The sequence below is a fragment of the Stigmatopora argus genome, chromosome 22 (assembly GCF_051989625.1).
Source record: "Stigmatopora argus isolate UIUO_Sarg chromosome 22, RoL_Sarg_1.0, whole genome shotgun sequence".
NCBI lineage: Eukaryota > Metazoa > Chordata > Actinopteri > Syngnathiformes > Syngnathidae > Stigmatopora > Stigmatopora argus.
The window spans coordinates 10,224,910-10,244,682 of record NC_135408.1 but is presented as its reverse complement, the minus strand read 5'-3'; the positions used below and the strand labels follow the sequence as shown (position 1 = coordinate 10,244,682).

At 44.1% G+C, this 19,773-nt stretch overlaps 1 protein-coding gene across 4 annotated transcripts; it reads left to right on the top strand.

Annotated features, from left to right (window-relative positions):
* Positions 1–337: 337 nt before the first annotated feature.
* On the top strand, positions 338–19,736 carry mtmr4 (myotubularin related protein 4). Of its 4 annotated transcripts, none has more exons than XM_077592452.1 (19): positions 338–435; positions 3,310–3,391; positions 9,461–9,550; positions 11,269–11,385; positions 12,497–12,579; positions 12,741–12,907; positions 13,084–13,180; positions 13,436–13,549; positions 13,614–13,813; positions 13,901–14,029; positions 14,170–14,281; positions 15,038–15,233; positions 15,322–15,507; positions 15,723–15,893; positions 16,008–16,162; positions 16,429–17,731; positions 17,982–18,092; positions 18,173–18,261; positions 18,965–19,736. In XM_077592452.1, the coding sequence occupies exons 2-19, from the start codon at positions 3,389–3,391 to the stop codon at positions 19,140–19,142; spliced, it is 3,501 nt and encodes a 1,166-aa protein (XP_077448578.1). In that variant the 5' UTR covers positions 338–435; positions 3,310–3,388; the 3' UTR covers positions 19,143–19,736. The 4 variants fall into 4 exon arrangements, with proteins under 4 accessions (XP_077448578.1, XP_077448576.1, XP_077448579.1 ...); XM_077592450.1 differs by lacking the exon at positions 338–435 and adding an exon at positions 472–807; XM_077592453.1 differs by lacking the exon at positions 338–435 and adding an exon at positions 1,794–1,937.
* The last annotated feature ends 37 nt before the right edge of the window (positions 19,737–19,773 follow it).

The following is a 19,773-nucleotide window of genomic DNA, read 5'->3' as shown; positions in this document are numbered from 1 at the left end:
TACACACAATGGTATGAAATTTAAAACAGAATGGAAAAAGAAACTTTGAAATCTTTGTTGAGTTTCTATTTGATATAGATCTATTTTACATTTTAACACATTGAAGAAAGACAATCCGTAGTATTTCGTGGTGTGCGTGTCGGAGAGGAATTCAAGACCGGCGACGTGTACGTGTATCCCGTTTCTGCCGCGCTGTGAATTTCTATTGGTGAGTTCCGAAATGCAATCGGCACGTGATTGGCTTTCCTGTGGGCGTGTATGAGTCACGTGGTGTGCTATTGTGGCTTTTCATTGACCGTCGTGAATCTTCGTTCGCAATTGGGCCACAGGACCGAATTTTCTCGTCCACGATTGGCTGAGTCGCTTGTCATTGCACAAGAATGCGGAAGTCGTGCAGTCTACTGAGTCACCGTCGTGTCAGCTGATTCTCTCAGAGTGAGTAACTAGATTTAACTTTTTAAATGATGTAACCTGGGAATAGGCGATGTATCCGTGACGTTTTGGGGGATGTCTGGCATGTAAATTGGACACTTGAATAACGATCATCGTTGAGATTTGCGCGTCTCAGGCGTTCAGAGTATGCAGCCTCAGTCCACGATGGTACTCGGGGCCGGTAACTAGCTTGAAATGCTAACGCTTGCAAACAGCCCATTTCAAACACTTTCGTTTTGATTTACAGTCCGATCGTGATTTGGTCGGAATGAGTATGCGCGTGGCATGTCCTTTCACTTTCCCATGGCCAATCTGAAAACTTTGCCCCGGGTTTTTACACGTTCACACCTGTTGTCAAACGCTGATGGCCACCCGGTGAGTGACAAGCAGGGGTAACGGAATTTACTCCATTTTGCAGGAATTGTTACGTCCAGCGTGAACATTCTCTCTATTTTCATAAGGATCTCTGATTTAAAGGTTCTGATTTTACTACTCGCATTTTGGTAGCTGTTAGCCTAATTAGAGACTTTGCTTGATAATATTAATAATCATAATTCTATGTATGTGTATATAATACTCTGTTTTTTCCTGTCACTGTTAGATAACCTCATCAAAAATCTTATGAATCTCTAACTATTCTAATAATTATTATGCATACTGCGGTCTAGGGAATCTATAATCGTTTTTGATATTTAACATTGAGTTAACCCACTAAAATGCAGTAAATAAACTCATGATGTTTGGATCAATAGACTGAATGCAAATGCTCTACTCATAAAAAATGGCTTTTTTAAAAATTCATATGAAGTCCAAAAAATAGATACAAAAGATATTTGTATGCTATGAGGGTTCAAAGTGTTGACTAGATTTATTTATTTATTCCTGATTAAAAATGGAATTTATATGAACGAATATTTATACAATTTATAACAAGGCTGTCAAATTCAGTTTGGTTCACAGGCCACATTAACGTCAACTAGATCTCTTGGGCCGTACCAGTTTATTTTTTGCCCGAAAAGTTAACTAACTTGCTGCCATTGACACCCCTAGATGTCCCATCCATTGGGAGGGTGTTTGTGTGTGCTTTGCACTGTAGTGCACGCAATTGATCCCACGACTCACACATGTCTGAGTAATACTAATGTTTCAACTTTTTCTACTTTGTGTGCTGGTTCAACTTGTCTTTCTGTGCTTGCAGTGGAGGCGGGTAAGCTATAATGCCAAGTCGCATTTCTTCTTTCACAAATCTGGCATTGAAGAGTCAGAGGGAGGCCACAATAAGTACTAGTTACAAAGAGGAGGAAGGGAGGGAGCGAGGGAGGTTTGTGAGTGAGTGAGGAGGTGTGTCACGTCCTGAATTACACTCTGTGTGTGTTTGTGTGTTTGTGTTTGGTTGACGGCGACCAATGCTTCCCTGCCCAGCACAACTTTTAACTCCAAAAGTCAAGTTTTCAGGGCTTTTTGCCGACACACTTCAGACACTCGGCCCCTGTTCTTTTTTGCGGGTAAGAAATGTTATGCTGAATTTTAGCATGGTGGCGAATATCCTTTTTTTTTTTTCCATTCCGTGGAGCCGTGTGTAGAAGGGGGTGTGTCTGAGGGGGAAGTGAGATGGCAGCTCTACTCTGTGAAAAATGTCGGGTTTGAAATATCCTCGTGCTTCCCGGCGTGTTTGTTTCAATATAACATCACGGTCATGGTACAGTAAAGTCAATAGTGTTTGCGTTAGGTCTGGTTGAGGATGTATGTTACATGTTATACTCTGGTTAACTTGGCTTTTCTGCTCACTGCAATGTAAAACTTGGGGGGAAAAAACTGTGGCTGAAAGAAGAGGTTGAACTCGGTGAATAACATATTTACAGAATAATTGTTTTTTTTTCTTTTAGTATACAGGGCCAACATACAGAAATATTTTTGTATTCTGAACTCATTGACTGTCATTGACGAGATAGATTTCTAATCCTGTGGCTGTGAATTTAAATTGGTTTGTCAGGAATAGACGTCCATGGAACCCAAGTGTTCAAACGGATTGGATGTCTATTGCAGTCAATAGGTAGCCAATCATTTCAATTACCTGGAATATAAAGGTCAAGTTGACAGGAATGTTGGCATTGTGGTTTATGTGTTATTCTAAGCCATTGATTAACAATTTGGAATTTAGTCTTACAAATAGAAAGTCTTGAACTATGGTTTTAAAACACAAAGAAACAGAAAATGCTATGCAATTTACAGTAATCCCTCGATTATCGCGGTTAATGTAGCTCATACATAATCAAAAAATCGCGAATTAGGCTTCCCTATTAAAACAAATAAATTAAAAATATATATTTTTTTTAATGCATCTTTTATTGGTCTTTCCCTTAAAGACAAGCATACATAACCTGGCCTGCACTGAAGACTTCTAAGATTACAAAAGAATTTCTTTCAAATTCAGTGGAGCGTTTCAAATTCCATTTGCAGATTCCCAGAGCGATTTGCAAAACCTCATTTCCGGAAATCCACGTTAGCACCGGGTGCAGTTTAGTTTGAGTGTTGGGTGTGGAGCACAAATGTGGAATTTAGACTTTCCTGGCTTCAATTTCAAACATGCATTAACCTGCTCATCTCTCTGCAGTACTGAATGTTCTATTTTACATGCATGCACTACTCGCTCACTTCACCAATGTAGTTTCCAGGAGCCACTTAAACCACAAAGTATTGTGAATGATTTAATTTTAGTAGCAGTTTTTAGGTGAGACCAGGTGAAGGGCCACTTTGCAATTTGGTGCCTTTGCAATGGCATACACGCAACGCACTACTCAGCCGCCCACGCATAAAACACTTTGCGAACACACCCACTCGATCTCAAAGTTTATTTTGATTTCTTTTTGTCGGCAGGAGTCGTCAGTGGCGAGGCCAAGCCGGTAGAGAGGTGGAGAGGGCGGGCCTTGGGGAAACCACGCCTTCTGTCTTCAGCATGGTGAGCAACTGAGGAGGGATTTTTTTGGTGTTAGTTTGGACCAAATTTTCCTCTTTTCTACACTACATATAAAAAATGCATATATTTCATAATGTGAAACCTTCAAACAGGAAGTTGTAATCCACTCTCCCACGCCAGACAAAATGCTTTGTGTTGTAACATGTTAAGCAAAAGGTTATGCCCCTCAAGCTTTTGTCTTTCCTAGTAAATGACTGACTTTTCTGTAGAAAGGTTCAGATTTATTTAATTATTTATGTCTATGTATTTTTCTGTAAATGGCAGAATCTTTTTTTCATATAGTTTTCACTGGCACATCACATTTTACTTGTGGGATCACTATTTTCCATAAATCATGGAGGGCAATAGAATTTAAAGTTGGAGGGCTATCAGTGAATGAATGTAAATTTGGTTATTTGCTGGCAGCCCTCCCAGTTCAAATGGATTGGACGTCTACGAGTGACGCTCATTTAAATTCAAAGCAGGAAAAAAAGGGAAAATAGTGTTTACAGATTTTTTTTTAATATAGGTTAACATCGGCATGCAATACAATTTTGCCCTTCACTTAATTGAACTTATGAATTCCATATTACATTTTGCTAGTGTTGTCTTTGCAACTGCAAGGCACTATCAAACATTTAATTGCTAAAACATCCGCTGTTGAAAAAATTCAAATGGAAAACAGGTGGGTAATATTTTTATTACATGTTTCCTCTTTGATAGGGAGGGCATCATAAAAAGACAAAGCGGGTCTCATGCTTTTTCATTCAGTGTTTCCAGAAAGTAAATAGTCACCAGATGATGCACAATTATTATTATCATTTTTTATTTTTAAAGGCTCATCGGCTACATTTTTATGCAGCACAAATAAGAGGAGGAAATGTGTCCCAATATTCCGGTCGACTGCGTGGACAGAATGCAAATGTGCTTTGCTTTTATGGAGCACATAATCAAGCCGTTCCTTTTAATTGACGGCCTGACCGATGAGCAAATAATGTGCCCGTCCAGGCATGTCAATTAGAGAGCACAGGCTTCAGTTTGTCCACAGTTAGCTCTTTTTACACACTTTGCAATCGGTATTCAACGTCTCCAAACCTTTTAGGAATTCTGTGCGATATACTTGCGTCCAACTGTCATATCCCCGATTGCGATCGTTTCCCTTCTCACTTATTTTAGGACATGTCCTCTCAGGTGGGATTAGACGTTTTGCTCCGTTGGTAATTGGATCCTTTTAATCCCGTCTTGTCGAGCAGCGATTAATTGCTTTCCAGCTTTTTCACCGAGACAATAAGAAGTATTGAGTTCGTATTGTTTTCCACTCGTGCTGCCGTATTGTGAAATGGATAATATCAGCATGGAAGCGTTGGACAATGGGGTTATTTTATCCCTCCTCGGGAGTTAGAATGTATGATAGGTAACGTGACCCTTGACTATTTAGTGGAAGGGAGTTTGCTTTGCTTTGCTGGACCACGAGTCGCCTCTGTGTTTGCTATTGTGTATTTTGAAGGCTCATAGTTCATTGTAGGTCATTGGGGTAGATCTTGCAACAAAAAAGAAGTAATCCACTTGACAAGTAATGTAACACGTGTTCTTTTTAGGGGTAATAGCTTACTAAGAACTGGTCTTCCTAGTTGACTAAGTTTAGTGCCTGCTTTTGTTTTAAATGCTTTACTGCTCAGTTCTGGAATCATTAAATTAGATGACCTAGTTTGTGTCTTTTTTTTTTTTGTAAATGTTTTGCCAAGATTTTGGATGAGTTTCCAGATTGGATTGGATAACTTTATTCATCCCGTATTCGGGAAATTTCATTGACATTGCAACACTACGTAACTGAATTCACGCAAAGTCACCTTTCATATTGAAAATTCTCATTTTTAAATTGTAAGCCATAGAACGTGTCAAGTTTTAATGAAGCAAGTCCTAAAAGGAGCAACTAGCAACCTTTTTCAATAGTGTCAAGTCATGGATCGGGCATAGCAGGAGGACGAATAGAGCCAGATGGCAAATGGAACGGAAAGAGTTAACGGTCCGTATTTCCCCGCTATCGCACGCATAGGACATGTGCTGCATTTGTGTTCGTGTCATAAACCACAAGGTAGGAACCGCTGAAATAGGTTGACCTTGAAAAAAATGGCTGAAAGTAGAGTGAGCTATTGTAGTTGTCAGTCACACTCCGAGTTAGGGGACACGATGTGGTCTGTCTGTAGAATGCTGTGTCACTGGAGCTCTCCGCATCGTCCCTTTGCTCAGCAACCCCCTCCCCTTCCGTTCCGCCCGCCCGCCGCAACGCAATTCATTTCTCTCTCCCCATCACCTAGACGTCCAATCCGTTTGTACGAGAAATGCCACGATCGCCCGCCCCTCCTCGTTCAAACGGATTGGAGCCCTCCCGGCGATCGAGTCCTTCCAATTCACAGTAGAACGACGCGATTGGACGCCGCGTTGGCATCCAATCGCACAGGCGTCCGAGCATCTCGTCTCGCTCGAGCCGCGCCTCGACGCCGAGGGAGCCGCGTGTCGGAGATGTCGGTGAAGGGTGAATCGGGAGGGAGTGGGGGAGGAGGAGGACGGAGATGAGAGCAGAGGGGCGATGGGAGAGAGGGATGTTGATGGTAATGCGGAGGGCGGGGCTTAGCTGGCATCTCGCAGGCGCTCTCATCTCAGCCTCTCCTCGTGCGTTTGCCTCTCTTACTACAGCACGGCGTGCATCTTCCTGCGGTCATTCCAACGTTTTTCTTTTTTTGGACTCATCCTGTGGATTGCCACTGTTTTGGGTGGGGCGGGTGTTTTTTTTTTTACATACGTCCTATCAGCTGTGTAGCCGGGGCCGTCTTAACACATGGTCATGAGGGGGGTGCGGTGGATTTCCGAAGGAAGAGCCGGCGTGCTGTAACGTGGAAATTCTTGGGAAGCGGCGGAATAGCTGGGGGGCCCCGCGGTCAGGTGAGCGGATAAGGGGTGGAGACCATCTTCTCCAGGAGAAGAATGACGGCGCCGGCTCCTCGTGCCGTCGTCGTGCCGCGTGTCCTCCCAGCGCAGACCCGCGTTACCTCGACATGAGCATTGCGGGACGGGCATCCTGCTCCATGCTCAATTGCTTTGTAAGTCTACGGGATTTTATTTCTGATATTTGGGTGAATTTTGTTGAAGCGGTTGTAGACCGAAAGCTACCTCAGCCTAACTTGCTGCTAGGCCTGCCTGCCTGCCTGCCAATCACTGATGGGGAGGGGGTCGGCGGGGCTGCTTGATACACGTGAGCGCTGCAGTTATTGAGTAACCAATGCAGACCGGTGGAAAATGTTATTTTAGATGAAAGTCATGACCAGTCGCCATGGTGTTTTGGGCCGTGGTTCCGAGCCTGGCTGCTTGACGATCCTGATTGGGTATCGGGAGCTCACCGGTTTCCATACGTGTTGCTCTCTCCGCTTTTAGTGCTGGTTTGTGTTCACTGCAGTGTCAGGATGTACCCAACTATTAATCCATAATGGAGGCATGTGACTTGTTTTTGGTCAATTCAAAAAAAAGTTGTCTTTCATATCACTTCTTATCATTAAAAAATGACTCCTTGGTCACTTTGTTTTTTTAGGTTAAATTCCAAGACACTTCCTATTGTTTTTCTGAGCATCTGTGAGTCACGTTCTATTGATTTGTGTATTTACTTGTCAAGTTTTGTTGATTTTTAGGTCAATTTTGATTTTTAGGCCATGCTGGGCCCCCAATAACACTTTAAAAAAATCAGTCAGAGTATGTGAATGAGTTCATGTTAATTTACCTGCTACTGGGAGGGGGCAATTTCACAAATGTCCATCCAAAATTCAATTAGACATCTAGTACTGTTAATGGCAGCCAATGATGACCTTGATTCGCTGCCAGCCCTCTCTGTTCAAAAGAATTGGACATCTAGTAACAAATTAAATTCATAGCAGAAGGCTAACAAGATTCGCCAATAGTCATTTCAAATTCAGAGGATCAATGTTTTATCTCATTAATTTTAATTCAAAATAAATGAAGATTAAGCTTAAAATATGACATTAAGGCAAATAAATTCACAAGTCTGTGATTGCTGTAAAACATTTTTCCCCCAGTGCTTTTGACTCGTAAATTAATAAAATGGAATGTCAGACACTCAAGAACAGCAATGCTTATTTCCTCCAAGCTAAATCACAGAAAATAATCGTTAAATACAAATGTCCTTGATGATTGTCAGACTAACAGAGAAGAGGAATGCTATTTTTCATCATAACTTGCAGCAATACTATTCTATAAAGTGATATACTTGATTATTAATGAAAGCACTGGTTTATATATGGGCCCACACACGAGTAGCCATTTTATTTCTTTATTTTATGATGCTTTTGGAGTGTCTGCAGTCCTGCTGAGTCATCAGTTCTTCCTCCATGTCACTGGCTGTGCATTTTATTATCCGAGGCCTTCTAAATGGATGAACGCTGGCAGCCCTGGTGGAATTAAGACCAAGCATATTTCTCTTATCGTCTTCACCTTTGACTGATGCTATAAAATAGCTCAGTTCACTTTTCCCGCAATGTGTTTGGATATAAAAAAAAATTCTCAGTGAGACGTTGAAATCTTCCTAGTTTTCACAGACATTGCACCGAAGGTGAATTGTTTGGATCTTACTTTTCCGAGCTAGCGTCCCACCTTCAGCGGTGCCTACGTATACCCCGCTAGTTCAAGTTATGAGGCTGTAATTGGACAGAATGTGCAGTACACTGTGATCTATGAAATATTTATATTGCCTGAGAAGGGATGGGTGGAGAGGGGTACATTTGGAAAGATTTGTCATGCTCTGGTGTCTTTGCTCTTGACCCGTTGCTGTAGTCTGCAGCAAGGCCTTTTTTCCTTGAGGAATCGCTATTCTGTTTCCGTTATTATATTTCTCGTAGTCGTCTGACCTTCACCTGCTGTCATTGACCAAAAAAAAACATGATTTTCTTCACTATGAGAAATATAACATTCCAAACTTTCTCGATACAATAGTTGTTCTCTTAATTTAGTCATCTTTTGAGTAAGGAAGGGAGGAAAAAAAGAATCCAAATGCTTGAACATCAAGCGATTGCTGTTGCCATGACAACCACACACTTGTTCTTGGAGCTTGTGCAAGATTTTTTTTGGTTTTGTTTTTCCTGTGCATGGATTAATATTTTTTTTTGTTATCTTGATTTATCGGCTACGTTAGGCTCGAAGACTACTATCATCTTATGAAGATTTAAATGCCTTCTTAAATATGAAATGTGTTTTTTTTAAAGTGGCTGTCAGGTTCAGCACTTTCATTTTGCACTTGAAACACAGCAGGGGGAGGGTTTGCTGGCTAAGAGCGGTGACGAAGCAAAAAAAAAAAACTTGAGCTCAGGCCAGCTGTGCTCCTTATCCTAAAATCTTGTCATACTGAAGCGCCTCATATCTCCTTTAATTGTTACCTAGAACTTAACTACACCATGCATGTTAGTCATGATTTAATTTTATAGATTAAAGGTCACCATAAGAGAATATAATAAAAGGTGTCCTGGAAAAAAAAAAGAACAGCTCATGTTGCGCAGACCAGACAAGATTGATCATCCCGGCCTTGGATCGAACACGACGCCGTCTAATAACTACCATTGCGCTAAATTGCCTTCTCTTACCTAGCGTGTTACTTCAACGTTGTACTCGAATATAACCTTGTAGCCCCATTTGGACGGTTTGCTTTTTCTGCTCGTCTGACGACATCCATTATCTTTACCGCTTATCCTCGCCAGGATCGCAGACGTGCTCGAGCTTATCCCACAAGGCGGCAAAAACAATGACTCTTGGCTCGTAACCTATTTTGTTGTAGATTACATCTTTCATGCAGAGTTAAGGGTTTGACATAAGCAAGTGACTTCTATTTATGGCGATCTCACACTGTTTAATTTGACTGTGGATTCCTCCTGTTCACCATTGGTGATGCAGTTTGGGTTTATTGTCCTTTTTTTAATTTAAAAAAGTTTGTAGTTTTTGTAGACCCTATAGTCTGATTTTGATGTCCAAAATGTATCATAATCTTGACAGAATGATTTGAACTGTTTATTACAGGGTGAAGAGGGGCCTCCCAGTCTGGAGTACATCAAGGCCAAGGACCTCTTCCCCCAGAAGGATTTGGTGAAGGAAGATGAAAGTCTTCAGGTAAATGGAACCATGTTTGGCCATCCTTTGGCAAATATTACTTTCTTTAAGTAGAGCCCACTCAGTGAGCTCTTTGACCTTCATTCCAGTCCATTTACGAATAATTAAAAGGCACATGTGTATACATAGACTGGGTTAAACAGCACTTTTTTTCCACATGCCACGCCCATCCACAAAGCTCAACTGAGAAATCTTGCGCAAGAAGTTGCATCAAAACCAGGTTCAAACATGGCAGTTCACCGTGATTTTTGCAGGCAATCCCCCACTAAATATATCGCTTAACACTTTTTTTTTGCTGCGATGCATGCTTGCATGCATGCATGCGTGTGTGCACCCGCACGTTCTCATTGGCCGGCCTCCTCAACCGGAAGTCACGACTCGCACGCGGTTGTTATTCATAAGCCCCGCTTGCTGGCTTGCTCGCTGGCTGGCTTCTAGTCTCACTCTACCTTTCTCTAAATTATTTCTGCTGGTGAAGTCCCGTGGAGGACATGTGACACCGTCTTCTGCTCTCTCGCGGGCTCTCCGTGAGTCATGCAGCTACTTTTGGAGTGCAGCTGCTTGGTTGCTGTTTGGCAGTACAATATGTTAACTAACTATGGCATGATATTTTTGGTTTTTGGTCGCTGGGTGGCGCACTGACCTGAAGCCCCTGATTCTCATTTCTATTCTTGTTGAGGCGAATTCAATTGGCTAAAAGTCTCAACATATTTTATTTTGCTTTTAAAACAAAAACATTTCCCAATGGGTTTTTAGCTTGGTTATCAATAAAGGCTAACAAGGAGCATGAACGCAAAAAGACAATAACACGGCCAAAATGAGCAATTAAGAGATGCAGGACAATACAGAGCCGATCCACTAAAAGATCCAAGTGAATTCTGAAAAAAAAAAATCATTTCATATTCTCTTTTCTTATAAGTTAAGGTAAACTGATTACTTTCATATTTGAATAAGAAGGTAATTTATTTATACTTATTAACAGTTTGTAGTTTCGATAGTGATATATATATATATATTTTTTTCGTGATCACAATTTTTGTCATATCGCCCAGCTCTAATTTTAACAATAATCCCTGTGTTCTACTACGTGTGCTCTTTGACATACATCAATGGGTCCTCCTCCACTGCGTGACTCATCATTGCATGCTAATGCATGACCATCTAATGTGCTTTACCAATAGCCAAACTGCAGGGCACGGTTTGCAATCTGTCCTCAGGAAATCATGTTAGTTTAGGAAGATAATCATGCAAGCTGTGATGTGTGCAAAGAGGTCACGTAAATCAAGACTAAACGGTTGAAGCATCTGCCGGGATTAAACACGCATGGTACATTGCTAGCTTTTATAGTTCAGGTGAATGGAAATCACTTCATCTCTATACTCATCTACATTAGGCAAACAATTACATGATTAATAAATCTACTGCAGTAAAATATTTCACGCCAACATTTATGTACTAGTCATCTCGTGTCTAGGGGATATGTATGTTTGTGTGTATACATATATATTTATATTTGTATTTGTAGATTGAAAAATGGGTACTGTCAAATTTTGCCAAGCAATATTAATTTTGTGTTTTGTGGCTAAAGAGTCCCTGTGACTTTCTGGATGTTTTCTAAATCACATGAGATATTATAGGAATCTTCTATCATACTCGATGCTGGTTTATTTGTTTGATACTATTTGTGTTTCTGCAATCTGTGTATTGTTCCCTCACAGATCCCCTTCCCAGTTCTTCAGGGGGAAGGGGTGGAGTATCTCGGCCATGCTGATGAGGCTGTCATTGCCATTTCGAACTACCGGCTCCATATCAAGTTCAAGGAGTCTGTCATCAATGTAAGTCTATTGCAAAAACATATAGTCGCTCATAGCAAACAAGTCGAGTACTTCTCAAAGGGCCAGGTTGCGTGTGGTCGGCCAGGTCGTCTGACTAGCGTTCCCTTACAAGTCCTCATTTCTGATCCATCTGATGTTTTATTCTGACACTTGAGAGTACAAAAAGCATTCACAGGTTATCCTCATTCTTTCAAGCTGTTTTCTTGCCCTTTGCGCCTGTCCATGTTTGTCTTTCCCTCCATGATTTCAATTTAGCAAGGTTATTTGTTCACACGTCAGCTACTTTCTTTATCTGACATCCTTCAAACTCATGTTTTCTCCCTTTTAAACTCATTCACTGCTACACTTTCAGTACTATGGAAGTTATAAAAAAAAAAGTAGCCATTTTTCCTAGACATCCGATTAATCCGTTTTTGTTGAAACATAAACGGAGGAGTAACTTGTACATTTTTTTTAGCCACGTCTGTCACTCCACAGTGACAAAAAACAAAACATAACTAACCTGATATAGGCCACCCATTCAACACTTTGCTTGCCACTGATATTACTAGAATTGAATTACTCTACACTGGCAGTGAGTGAGTTGACTTGTCATTCCTTATTTTTCCTTGCTTTTAATTATTTTTCCCATTTCCTCCTTTCTTGTGTCCTCCTCTTTGTGTGCATTCCATGTTGTCGCTGTGCTTTAGACCTACCCAGATGTGGACAATGAAATATCTGTGAGTACCTCGTGTTAAAACACCCTTTGCACAAGGTGCCGCAGATGTGGCGCATTTTCTCACACGGCCAGGACACATCGGAATTTTATGTCCGTATTGAAACAACGCCATGCTAAACTTTCCTGCCACCCTCCTCGGTTCTCGTGCTGCGGTAACACATTTGGGACAGTGCGAGCAGCTGATTTATTAATACGGCACATTTCACCTTTTAATAATGCAGATACTTCTAGGGATCAAATCAGGTTGGTAGTCGTGAGTTGTTGTTTTTTTGAAGGGAGCCTTGAGGCTTTTAGCATGAATTGGTCTATTCCAGACCCGAAAGCAATCACGTGAGCAGCTGTGCAATCTTTTCCGTCAGGCCAATCATATTTCCTCTCTGTCTCCCCCTTCAGGTGCCCCTCCGGTTGATCGAGAGCGTAGAGAGCCGGGATATGGGCCAGCTGCACATTATTTGCAAAGACTCCAAAGTTGTCAGGTAAAAAGAAGAAATAGGGGAAATTAGACCTATAAAGGCTCTTATTGGATTTTGAACGTGCGCTAAGCTGCCACTTTCTATCGACGAATTAGGCGTTTTAGTGCTATGATTATCCTCACGAATGGTTGTTTTACCGGAGTCGTTTAAATTTTGCGTCCTAGATGCCACTTTACGACATTCAAGCAGTGTCAGGAGTGGGTCAAGCGTCTAATCAGGGCCATCGCTCACCCGTCACGCCTCGAAGACCTCTTCGCTCTGGCCTATCACGCGTGGTGTTTGGGAGGCAGCGCTGACGATGAAGACCAGCATGTTCATCTGTGTCGCCCAGGTCTGTACTATGGATAGCCACTTTGTTCTACCCAGATGCACTCACACAAATCTGACTTGTAATGTAGTATTTATTTATTTTTTACTGCATATTTTGACAGACCTTTTGAAAGTGCTTTTTTATTTTATATTATTTTTTTTTACTAAAGTGTATGCCCTTGTTCCTTTTGTCTGGAGGTGATCATGTGCGTCAGAGAATGGAAATGGAGGTCAAAAGGATGGGATTTGACACGCAAAACATCTGGAGGGTTTCGGCTATAAATTGCAACTATAAGTACGTCATGTAAATTGTACTTTTAAATTTCTCGGCACCAAATGATTAGGGTTTATTGATTAACATTTGTTGTTGTGGACACTTCTTGGCCAAGCCTTTATATTTAATGCACAAATACTATTTTCTGCAAACATTTTCTTGCTTTTAGCTTATAACTTGTAAACCTTGTTTGGATAAGAGAATTTATAGGTACCAAAAATTCCTGTTTCTACCACTTTCTTCAATGTCAAGTTACAGACTCTGTTTTCTCTTCAGGCTGTGCTCCAGTTACCCACAGAAGCTTCTGGTTCCAATATGGATAACTGACAAGGAATTAGAGAGTGTAGCCTCATTTAGATCCTGGAAGAGAATTCCCGTGGTGGTCTACAGGTATGCCGGTTATTTGAATTTTAGTGAATACCATTTTCTGAGGCTGATTTTGGTTTTTTTCCAGACACCAGAAGAACGGTGCAGTGATCGCACGCTGCAGCCAGCCAGAGATCAGCTGGTGGGGCTGGAGGAACACGGATGATGAATACCTGGTGACATCCATTGCCAAAGCGTGTCAAATGGACATGGCAGCCAAGGGTTCCTGTGGTGGAAACGCCTGCCAACAACGTGGAGAAGCTCATGACTCATCGGACAGTGATTTTGGTAAAACATCTACATTAAAACGTGCACATTTTTGATTAAATTCTTTTTTTTTTTTCATGTGATTTTTATTTTTTATTTTTTTGCCAGACTCCTCACTGACCGGCAGCTCAGTCTGCGACGACAACACGGTGCCCCAGAAACTGCTTATTTTGGACGCTCGCTCTTACACCGCTGCAGTGGCCAATCGTGCAAAAGGCGGCGGCTGCGAGTGTGAAGGTGAGTAACACAATTTAGTCGTGTTACTTGCGCTGAGGCATACATTTTTAGCTTTTATTCAGTATACAGTAGATTTCCCAATTTTTAAAAAGGTAAATGCTTTACATAACATACCCGGCCGGCCTGATTTTGTGTTTTAGAGTACTACCCGAACTGTGAGGTGATGTTTATGGGAATGGCCAACATTCACGCCATACGGAATAGTTTTCAAGCCCTGAGGACCGTCTGCAGTCAGATACCCGATCCAGGAAAGTAAGTGGATGCGTTTGACCTTTTTCCCGTGTGCGCGGTGTCCCCTTGACCCCTCCTCCCCAGTCATGCTCTCACCCCACAAATACTCTTAAGTTGCAAGAGATGAGGAAGCTGCCCCAGGTTCAGTCTCATTCCTGCTGAGTGGGCCAGCTGTCTGTCTGGTCACCCAGACATTGGCGCCATTTGTCATGCTTGTTTACTTCAGTTCTCCACTGTTCTGGGTGGATTTTTATGTGTAAGATTGTCATCGGTGAACTGAAAATGTAGTAAATATTATATACATGCGCGGTTAAAAAAATAAAATAAAATTCCATTACTATTTTGAGATTTTGAGTACTATTCCCAAATCATTTTATTACATGGGTCCTGTTAATTTGAGATTAGATTAGATTACATTAAACTTTATTCATCCCGTACTGAATGAAGTATGCTATTGTATATAGTGAACCCATTTGGATCAACCTGTTTCAGACTTGAACTTAAGTCTAGCTCACCTACAATTTTGACTTCTGCCTATTTAACAGAAGTCCTGTTTACTTAAATTTCAGAATTTGGCCTCTTTAACATAAACACTTTACTCGAAAACATGAGTTCTGCTTTACATAAATTCAGCCTACTTAAACTTGAGCTTCAGCGGTTACTTGACGTTGCAAAAGTGAAGTTCTACACTGTTACGTGTGCGTTTTCTATGTATATCAAATGCGTACGTGTGTATATATACATATAATTTGTATGTATGTTATTTTTCCCCCCTAGCTGGCTTTCAGCTCTAGAGAGCACCCGTTGGCTGCAACACCTGTCTGTCATGTTGAAGGCGGCCACGCTGGTGTGTTCCTCCGTGGAGAGAGAAAGTCGTCCCGTCCTCGTGCACTGCTCAGACGGATGGGACCGCACGCCGCAGATTGTCGCCTTGGCCAAGATACTGTTGGATCCCTACTACCGAACGCTCGAGGTAGTAAAAAAAACTGAGTACACGTGCGCGGTCATGTCGTTCCAAGTGATCACGACCGCACCCTTGCTGATAAGCTGGTGATTTGCAGGGTTTCCAGTTGCTCGTGGAGACCGATTGGTTGGACTACGGTCACAAGTTTGGGGACCGCTGCGGCCACCAGGAGAACACGGACGACGTCAGCGAACAGTGTCCCGTCTTTCTGCAGTGGCTGGACTGCGTTCACCAGCTCCTGAAACAATTCCCCTGCCTGTTTGAGTTCAATGAGGCCTTCTTGGTGGGTGACCGTCATGCACCGTTGCACCTTTTTTCTTTACCCTCTTATGTCATTCAGAGTCACGAAAAAACAAATGGGTGTGTGTATATACGCTAAGGATTAATTCTGTCATCAATCTGACACTGGCTTATTTGCAGAGTAGTTTAAGAGTCACCTTTTCAACTTGGTTATCAATACAAACAAGCGTTGTTGACCTTTATGCTGCAATTCTTCAGGTCAAGTTGGTGCAACATACATACTCCTGTTTGTATGGTACTTTCCTGTGTAACAACGCTCGCGAGAGGGACGCCAGGAACATTTACAAACGCACCTGCTCCGTCTGGTCCTTACTGCGCACGGGAAACAAGAACTTTCAGAACTTTCTCTACATCCCAAGTCAGGATATGGTCAGTCCGTTTTTTTTTTTGTTGGCTTAGATAAGTGAAATTCTGCTCCCTGTTGATTTTGAGTGGAATGTAATGCTAGCTTTCACTTATTTCCTCCTGTTTTTTTCCTGCAAGGTGCTGCAGCCTGTCTGCCACACACGAGCACTGCAGTTGTGGACGGCAGTCTACCTTCCCACAACTTCTCCCTGCACTGCTGTGGACGACTCTATGGAACTTTATTTGTCCCCGAGTGTGACGGGGGACGAACTTGCTTCCCGCTCCCTTGATCGGTACTTTTTTTTTTCAACAACAGGAAACGGGACCCTGCTTTCTAACAATATCCCTTCATCGGGAACTCTTTGGCTGCCGTGGGGGGCACTAGACGTCCAATCCGTTTTGACCGTGAGGGGCGAATAGATGGAACTAAATTTAAGCCGCCCCTCCCGGTTGAAATGGAACAAACCTCGTTGAGTGCCTTCAATGGCAATCAGAAGTTATCGGTAAATGGGAATCAAATGAAAAACAAACTTTTTCTTTGTGTGATGTCCATTTGTAGACTTCCCAAAACCCGCTCCATGGACAATCTCCTGTCAGCTTTTGAGAACGGAACGCCCATGACGCGGACGTCCAGCGACCCCAATCTTAACAAGCACTGCCAGGAGGATCGCCCCGTCTTGGAGGCGTCACCCGACCCGGATGGCACATCTCTCCACGGTACCGAGGAGTTCGCGTCCGACGGCTCGGATCAGAATCCCCCCAATCTACGTCTTCCTTCGGACGGTCCCGAATGTTGCGAGGATGCAACGGAGGAGCCCTGTCTCACCACCCAGCCTCTGCCATCCCTGCCTCTTCCTCCTGCCCCCGTTCATTGTGACATCATGCGAGCTCCCACTCCCCCCCAACCTTCCCTACATGGCACCATGGCCTTTCTTGCATCGCCCCCAACGGAGGCCGAGAGCTCCAGTAAAATCGCTGAAAGCGCCGCACCTGAACCGGAGGCGGGTTCGCCGCCGAACCACGACGGCTCTCCCCCCGCCACCGCCTCCTCGCTCGCCAGTCAGGAAAGCGGGTTCTCTGCACCTGCGGACCTCCTGGCTCCGAACCTTCCGAGGCCTCTCCTTCCCCTGGAGGACTCCACCGAGACTCTGGTAGACGAAGCCGATCTTGGCGTCGTGGTTCCTCCTTTGAGTCGTATCGTTGACGGCGAGCAGCAGAAGGGGATGGCGGCAGAGCCTCGCAATGAGGAGGCCGCGGATGGCCAAGCGGCTCCCGCCACAGACTGCGTGCAAGCGGCCGACGGCCAAGCGGTCTCCCGGAGCCCCCTGACAGACATGTCCCTGATGGGCCCGCACTGGGAGAGCGTCCAAGGCCTGATGCGGTCCGCCTGCAACGGCCGCTACACCGGGCGCTCGCTCCAGAGCCGGCGGCTGGCCTACAAGCTCCTGCGCTCGCACGGCCTGACCCTCGGCGCGTCTCAGTGCTGCCGCAAGGAAGCGCCCGCCTGCCCCGGCAGCCCCCCGCGGCCCGGGTGGCCGTCGGCTAAGCCCACCGCGCTCTCTGTCAACGCGCCCGTCGTCAACAACTGCTCGCCGGCGTGCCACCAGCTTCCCCCCGCGTCGTACGCCCCGCCCTCGGCCTGCGGCTCCCCCCTGCCGCCGCACGCCCCGGCGTACCTGGACGACGACGGGCTGCCGGTGCCCGTGGACGCCGTGCAGCAGAGGCTGCGGCAGATCGAGGCGGGCTACAAACAGGAAGTGGAGGTGCTGCGCCAGCAGGTGCGGCAGCTGCGGATGAGACTGGAGAGCAAACAGTACGGCACGCCTCCTTCGGAGCCGGACGTCGACTACGAGGACGATATCGTGAGTACTTTCCAAAAGCGCACTTGGGTACTTGAAGGGAATATTTCTCAGGTCAGAGTTTATTAGAAATGAAGTACGCTCAAGTCTGTCGGGTTCGAATCCCGCTTCGGTTAACTTTCTATATATTCTTGATTTAAATTCTGCCTACGTAACATAGGTTTTATGATTGAATTCAATTTGGAGTTGTTTTTTTTGGTGAAATTTGGCAAAGACTTTCCCTCAGCTCACCCGTGCCTCGCTTTGCTTTCAGACCTGTTTACGGGAATCGGACACCAGTCCCGAGGAAGACTCCCTGTCCACACAGAGCGAGGACCGACTGTCCGAAGGCAGCTGGGATCGAGTGGAGAGCAAGGACACTGAGGTGGGTGTGCTCTTCTTCTGCCTTTTTACCCCCCCTCAACTCGCCTATATTGTCACCTTTCAATAACCACGTGTCTTTAGGTCACGAGGTGGGTGCCTGACCACATGGCCTCTCATTGTTTCAACTGTGACTGCGAGTTCTGGATAGCCAAGAGGCGTCACCACTGCAGGTGGGAAGTTTTCCTTCCACACAAAAATGATCTCAAGAAAAAGGAAAAAAAACGCTAATGTCGATACGATCCCTGATTTAAATCAGTGGCGTGGTTTCCTTGTTCATTTCAATGGGCTTTTTTAAACATGGGGAAACAGGATCCTGCCTTAAAACACTTATCCTAAGTATATAAGTTATGCCTTGGAACTCATTGGCTGCCGTTGATGGCGTTAGACTTCCAATCCATTTTGACAGGGAGAGCCGATAATTGAACATTAAGGCATTCATAGACGGTTTGGAGGATATTTTTCCATCATCGATGGTACTGAAATAGTTAACTGTGAAAGTTTAATCTCTTTACTGTGAGCGGTAAAAGAAATCCCAGCCAGTCTTTCCAGTTCTGATGAGTTGCTTTTCCAGTATTGTTGTCAATAGCAGGCCATCGGTTAAATTCCTTTAAATTAAAAAAAGAAATACATCAACTAGAATGCTATAGTTTTTATAACTTTATTCATGTAAAAATCATGATTGATAATTACACAATGTAAATACCCTCTTTTTCCATTTTAAACTCTGTGGCTTATGGGTTTTGCAGGCTTATGATGGCCATAAATATGCAAAAATTCCAGTAATCATACTTGGCATCACATTTTTACATACCTTAAGTAGTACAAAACATAACAGCACAAGTGTTGATGGTGTCGTCTCTGTTCTCCCCGCAGGAACTGCGGCAACGTGTTCTGCAAAGACTGTTGTCACCTGAAGCTTCCCATCCCGGACCAGCAGCTTTACGACCCGGTTCTGGTGTGCAACACCTGCCACGACCTGCTCCTGGAGTCTCGAACCCGCGAGATCCGCAGCCAGCAGTTCAAAAAGGCCATCGCCACCGCTTCCAGTTGAGCGAAGCGTCTCCCGTAGCTCGGACCGCCGCCGACGGCTCTCGTTCGGCGTCGCCGCCCCGAACCCGCTGTGCGTTTTCGGCCGCCAGGAGTCGCCGTCCGGGGCGCGTGGCGGCGATCCAGAAGCGTCCTCGGACACTAGGCGTTTTTTGCGGCTCGGTGCGTTTTAGCGGCACCTCCTTTCCGAGGCCACCCGGCGTACCTGAACGCCGGCCTGACCGCCGGCCGGCCCGCACTTTCCATATAGGTGCCGCGGAGAGGGACAGCGGTCGGACGCCGACGGACTTTTGCCCCGTGCAGGTTTTAGACCTGCGGAAAGAAAGGAAATGCTGCTATTGTATCTGAAAAGTCTAATTTTGTATTCTTATTTTGTGCACAGCTACGTGTCGTCGTCGTCGTGTTTCGAAGGGATTCCCGAGACCAAACTTGAGCGAAAAAGGGAGACGTCGTCTGTGTCTTTTGAATGTAAACCGTTGAACGGGGGAAGTTGCTACCTGAGGCGTTTGAGGACATGGCATGTTTCTTGTTTCTTGTGGGAAGTCAATCTGGCTATTTCTGGGAAATGACTGCGAATTTTTTCAACAGGGTCTGACATACCTCTAAAATAAGTGTTAAAAAAAAAAGACCATTGT

Bases quoted from the DNA above. Each gene is read 5' to 3' on its own strand.
- mtmr4 (XM_077592450.1), top strand. The intron at 12,908-13,083 runs GTCTGTACTATG...TTTTGTCTGGAG, and splicing joins TGTTCATCTGTGTCGCCCAG to GTGATCATGTGCGTCAGAGA. The intron at 13,814-13,900 runs GTAAAACATCTA...TTTTTTTGCCAG, and splicing joins CTCATCGGACAGTGATTTTG to ACTCCTCACTGACCGGCAGC.